The sequence below is a fragment of the Vipera berus genome, assembly GCF_964194415.1.
Source record: "Vipera berus genome assembly, chromosome: 8".
In the NCBI taxonomy this organism is placed as follows: Eukaryota; Metazoa; Chordata; class Lepidosauria; order Squamata; family Viperidae; genus Vipera; species Vipera berus.
Genome location: NC_138211.1, coordinates 19,165,888 through 19,172,004, shown reverse-complemented (window position 1 = coordinate 19,172,004; position 6,117 = coordinate 19,165,888). Strand labels below are relative to the sequence as shown.

The 6,117-nt window shown below is 40.6% G+C and overlaps 1 protein-coding gene across 1 annotated transcript in view; it reads right to left on the bottom strand.

Annotated features, from left to right (window-relative positions):
• Positions 1-1,352: 1,352 nt before the first annotated feature.
• SFRP1 (secreted frizzled related protein 1) overlaps positions 1,353-6,117 on the bottom strand; it is a gene marked incomplete at its 5' end in the record, with an annotated part of 44,056 nt that continues 39,291 nt past the window's right edge. The window contains one exon of the mRNA XM_081334201.1: positions 1,353-2,697. Within this exon, the coding sequence (XP_081190327.1) occupies positions 2,375-2,697 (323 nt within the window). The 3' untranslated portion in view covers positions 1,353-2,374. The remainder of the gene's footprint in view (positions 2,698-6,117) is intronic.

Genomic DNA, 6,117 nt, shown 5'->3' with positions numbered 1-6,117 from the left:
TTTGCAAGTCTCCCATGGTTAATGTTATTCATAAGAGTGCTATTCAGAATGTTTCTAGGTAATATTAGAGTACAGAGAAGAGCAACAGAGATGATTAGGGGTCTGGAGACTAAATCATACTATGAATAGTTGAGGGAACTAGTTGTGTCTAGTCTAATGAAAAGAAGGACTAGGGTGACATGATAGCAGTGTTCTAGTACTTGAGGGGCTGTCACAAAGAAAAGGGACTTAATTTATTCTCCAAAGGACCTGAGGGCAGGACAATAAGTACCAGTTGGAAACTGAGCAAGGAGAGATCCAATCTAGAATGGAGAGGAAATTTCCTGACAGTGAGAACCATCAGTGGAATGGCTTGCCTCCAGAAGTTGTGGGTACTCCATCAATGGAGGTTTTCAAGAAGAGTCTGGAATGATATAGGGTCTCCTATTTGACCAGTGGGTTGGACTAGACTAGAAGACCTTCAATGATCCTTCCAACCCTGTTATTTTGTGTTTACCTTCTTCTATTGAAAGAACAGGCTTTTTAATGCCATTCTCAGTAGGATTCTATTACAGATGTCCCTTATTTAGAGCTTCAAAAGGTTCTGACCAGCCATTATGGAAATCAATATGGATTATTTATGGGTAAATAAACCTTTGATATGATCTTGGATTCTTTTTTTTAAAGAACACAATATCTTCCATCCAAAATCCTCTTTCTGAACTCCCTCTTTTATGGTATAAATAGCTGACAAAAAAGAGCCACAGATGCCAGGACTCTGCACAATTTTGGGTAGTTTCTAGTTCTGCTAGTTCTTGCATCAGATGAACTTTGGAATTCATTCACCTGTGATCAACTTGGAGAAAAGTTTCTTAGAACAAAAAAAAAAGTTCTTGAGAGGTCATTTCTACAAATATAAACAAATGGCCCAATTTAGGATGGATTGAAGAGGACGAGGAAGTCTGAAAACCTCAAGCTGTCACTTTACACCTAGATCCCTCTCTCACATAGGCAAAAATCCCACATGGCTATCATATATCAACATTCTTGACAGTTCATAGGCCAAGCAGCTGACACTGGAGGAGATCCCTGTGCAAAGGCGCCTCCAAATTTTAATTCCCTGCAATAAAATTTATCTGTTGAAATACAATCCTGTGAACTATCCTTATATGACTTTTCCACTTTTGTTTACTGGGTTATTGAAGAAACTGAACACTCCTTTCAATTTTTTCTTTCTCCCCTTCCCTTATTTAATTATTTGGGGCTGCAGAAAGAAGAAAATAAGGATTAAATCATCTGTATCCAGATCTGTACACATTTTCAAGAGGTTCTGGCTACACGTTCATGTTAGCAACTTCTGCTCAGTAGGCAAAAACTCCATTCATCTAAAGAAAACATCTTCCTTGCGATAAAACCCATTTGCATCACCTGAACGAATGCTCCGGTACTGTCCTAGTAATTTTCTTGCTACATACACACACATCCTTCAGAGCCGAGTTGAAACAATCTAGGGTTGCTTCCATTTCTTTTTGTTTCTACAATGTAGTCAGACACCTTGGCTATGCCTTGCAACAATGCTGATAAAATAAGTGAAGATTTACTGTACATTGTCATTTGTAACATTGTCACTATCACACAGTGGCATCATTTACATAGCCAAATCCAACTGGCTATGTAGCACTGTGACAGCATCACATGATCCCTGACTAAAATGGATCATCTACATGGAACTAATCCAGGACAAAGGATGAAGCAGGACTTGGGGAATGGTCCCTTAAGGGAAAAAAACAGGTGAAAAGTGATATATACTATATATAAAAACCAAAAAGCTACAATAGATGTGCTGCAGATGGCTGATTTTTCTGGTTGGCTGTAGAGAGATCTGGGTACAACCCCCCCCCAAAAGTATATAAATATATTTGCATATTTTGAACATTCCCTAATGAGGATATAACTGGGTCAGAGACACTGGAAGGGGTGCAGAAAAACAATAAAATAGCAGCTACAACCATATGATCGAAGCCCTATCCTTTTTTGTGTGTCACACGTGTCAAAAAAGAGGGTGGGGCTTTGATCACATGATCACAGGCGCCATGTTTACTTTTTTGCCCACCCTCTTCCTCCCCCAGTGGGTGCCCCTGAACTGGGGATGAGTGGAAGAGAGGAACAGGCAAGAAGATGAGAAAGCTGTAAAGGCACAAATGGAAAAGAAGGCGGAAGAATCAGTATCCACAAAGGTTGAAAAAGCCAAAATGTACGTGAACCACCCAATCAGTCTGTGCAAGTTCAGGGCCTGTTATATGTATTTGTTATATATAAAATATAAAAAAAAATTAAAATTTTATTAATGGGAAAAAAAATGAAAATATGTCCCCTTTCTTCCAGCCCCAGCCGATCATTTGAAGACAGACTGGAATGTGGAACATTCTGGAGTCTTCATCTTCTTCATGAACTTTTTGAATTCTTTATTCTTTTTATCCCACTTATGGATGGCCGTCAGCAAATACTGGGTTTTCACCTTCCGACCCATAATGAGAAACTGGTGGCTGAGGTTGTCCAGCAGAGGGCAAGGACAGTCTGCCCCATTCTTGAGATACAACACGAGCTTCTTCAGTTCTTTCTTCTTGATAGTGCCCAACTTCAAAGGCTTTTTCTTCCTGGGGATGATTTTCTTGTCCCCATTTTCTTTCTTCACCTCCTTAATTTTCATCTTCAGGGCTGGAAAGGCAAAAGAAATTCAAACGGGAGAGGCAAGTTAGTCGGTTACAGAGAAAAAAGAAATCACACTGGGAGCTATAAACTACATTGCAGCCAAGCTCAAGTGGAAGAAGGGATGTTTGTTTAAAATGGGCTTCCATAATCAGGTATCCTCCAAATGGCTGACATTTCAACTCTCATAATCTCCAGGACGATTATGGCAATGGAAATCCAACATATCAACCCAAGAAGCCAGATTTAAAACAAAACAGTATTTATGAAGTTGGGCTTAAAACTGTCTGTGCTGGAAGAGAATCTGATGTTAATAACAGAATAACAGAGTTGGAAGGGACCTTGAATGTCTTCTAGTCCAGCCCCCTGCTTATGCAGGAAACTCTATACCCTTTCAGATGAATGGCTGTCCAATCTCTTTTTAAAAGCCTCCAGTGTTGGAGCACCCACAACCTCTGGAAGCACGTCGTTCCACTGATTAATTGTTCTACCTGTCAGGAAGTTTCTCCTTAGTTCTAGGTTGCTTCTCTCCTTCATTAGTTTCCATCCATTGCTTCTTGTCCTGCCTTCAGGTGCTTTGGAGAATAGGCTGGCCCCCTTCACATCTCTGCTCTTACTACTGTGAAACAGAAGTTATGTCACCTAAAGCAGTCTTCCATAACCTGGAGGTTCTTCATATGTGCTGATTAGTTCCCAGAATATTCAGTATAATCATTACTAGAAAGTTAGAGAACTGCAGTCCAAATGTATGGAGGATTTAGCTGAAATATAGAGTGATTCCAAGTCATAATGACCAGATACATTTTCCATCTCGTGGAAAATTATAATCCTGACCAGCAGTTCCCAAATCTTTGCCTGACCAGCAGTTCTATGAACCACTGCAAGTATATATCCTTGTGAAAAAGATGTATTTGTCAACTGTTCAAAATACTTACTCCCCTAACTAACATCAAGAGCAGGCAGCAACCTAAGGAAGTATTCTGCCAAGTAGCCTCTTATTTATTTAGAAATAACTCTGTAGGAGGAATATCAATACCTGAGGCTTTAATTTTTTTGTTGTCCTAATAATTCAGTTATTTAAGTTACCTGCACTGGAGGTGAAGAACACTTGGATTATTTGACAATCACAAACAAAAGGAAGGAAAGGCCAGGGAGGGTCAGATTAGTAAGGCATCTTGATATCACTGTGTCATCATCAAATGATCCTGGAAATGGGAGCAGATAACTCTGTAGGAACTCAGTGATTCAAAATCTTGACTTTATCCACAATTAGATCAAGCAAGACCTTCCCGTCACTGATGTCCCTCCTCCCTTCTCTTTCTCAATTGTTCACAATTTATAAGGCCACCAAACTCAAGAATCATGATTCTGGGTGACATACGTCTCTAGAGCATCACTTCCATGGATTAAGAATGTAACTATTGTGTCTCAAACCACCAAGATCATGATCATTAAGGGCAAGAGGTGACATTTCAACTGAGAATCCCATCCAGGATACAAAAGAGAAGATCTAAACCAACGCCGTTGTTAGTTTGGTTGCTCCAGCATTTGCTATTCTCCTTCAACTTGGGGGTTTGAGCAGAGCAGCAGGTGCCAAAGATCCCAGTTCTGTGCTTCTTGTCCTTTAATTTTAAAACTGTATGATATATTTGACGCAATTTTATGTACATATGTTTTCATTAGTTTAATGTAATAAAATTGGTTGAGAAAGAAAAAAAAGTTGAATTTGTGGGATCTCAAGCTAAAATGGAGCAGGTAATTCTGTCATTGTTCAGTGGAAATCCTTGCACTTAATAGACAAATGGTTGAAATGGGTCTAAAACCGTCTTCCAAATTCCTCAACGTTCCCCATGGCTTTGTCTGCTTCCCAACTCTTTCCAGATGCCTCTTCATAGGCTTTAGGTCTGTATTGTCTGTGCTTTTCAATAATCTAACACTGGTGGGATCTCAGGTCTTTGCACTTAGTCCAACTCTTGGTAGGTGATGTTGTCAACACAAGGAAAGCTGACCCCTGAGCTAGACCATGTGAGCAGTCCTGTTGAGAATACATGGAGGACTCTCAAGTGTTCCTCCAATACATGTAGTTACGAAAGCTTCACGTTTTGTCATCACTCTCCAAAGCAATGGTCCCTTAACTTCACTGCCTGCTATTATCAGGATTCTCACACCCTGTTAAGCCACGATTTGCTTGGCCATTCATGTTGAATAAGCCAGAACTGGTGCGGTTTGTGTAACATGCTAAGCCAAATCAAGCCAGGTGCATTATGATTCAGGATCCAATCTGGGTTGTTCACCGGGATCAGAGGTTTAGTCTTCCAAGCTTACAGACTCATGCTGGAACCCATCCTCAGGGAACTTCTCTCTAGCAGCATGTGTGCTTTGGGCTATTCCAGGGCTCCTCAAACTTGGCCACTTTAAGACTTGTGGACTTCAACTCCCAGAATTCTCCAGCCAGAAGTTGAAGTCCACAAGTCTTAAAGTGGCCAGGTTTGAGGACCCCTGGGCTATTCTGTGTCTGGTATTTATATGGTTCCCTGAGGATGGGATCCAGCACGAGTCCAAAAGCTTGGAAGACTAAACCTGTGGTCCCAGTGACCAATCAAAAATGGACCCTGCAACATTATCATGGGACACGTATATTCACCTTCATTTGTGCATTATGATTTAGCAGAGAATATGAAGAAAGTTACATTTCCTCTTGAACTGAACTGACTGAAAATTATAGTTTGAATTGACTTAGGATGACCAATTTACAGATGTTCAACTTTGGCACTGACCTATTTGACTCTTTTACATTTTCTAGTTTCGTTTGTCCATCCATTCCTTTGGCTCCCAAGAGAAGCTCACAGAGACTCTGATCTAGTTTTCTGATTGGCTGCATTGACTTTGATCCTTCTTTTCTTAATCTAGTGTATCTGGTAAGAATTCAGACATTGTAGCTGGGAATTCTGGGAAATATAGCCCAAACACATCTGCAGGCTACTAGGTTGAGCAAAGAAGAATTAATCACTGGGGGCACCAAGGACCATTAAGTAACTGTCCATGGAAAACAATTTGGAACTTTCTCCTGGAAACTTACAACAGCCCATTCCCCAATTCATATCTTGTGAGGGACAAAACAGGGTTTCAGTCCAATCAACGCAGATTGGAAATTGGCATTTAGCCTGGAGTTGCAGCTGCCAAAACAAATATCTCCCTTCTGCTGGAACCCAACTTTTCCATCAGTTCAACACACGTTCTCAAGCAACTTCTCCCAGGTGGGACCCAGTATACAAGTGATGGAATAGATCAGGTCCCATTCAGACCTGTTGCCATTTATCCACATCTCTGGAGTCCAGTCTTCAATCTTCCCCCTTATCTAGGCCATTATTCAACCACTTCAGCAGACTGCTGATTTACAGCATCCCAAAATAATGAAATTTCCAGCTG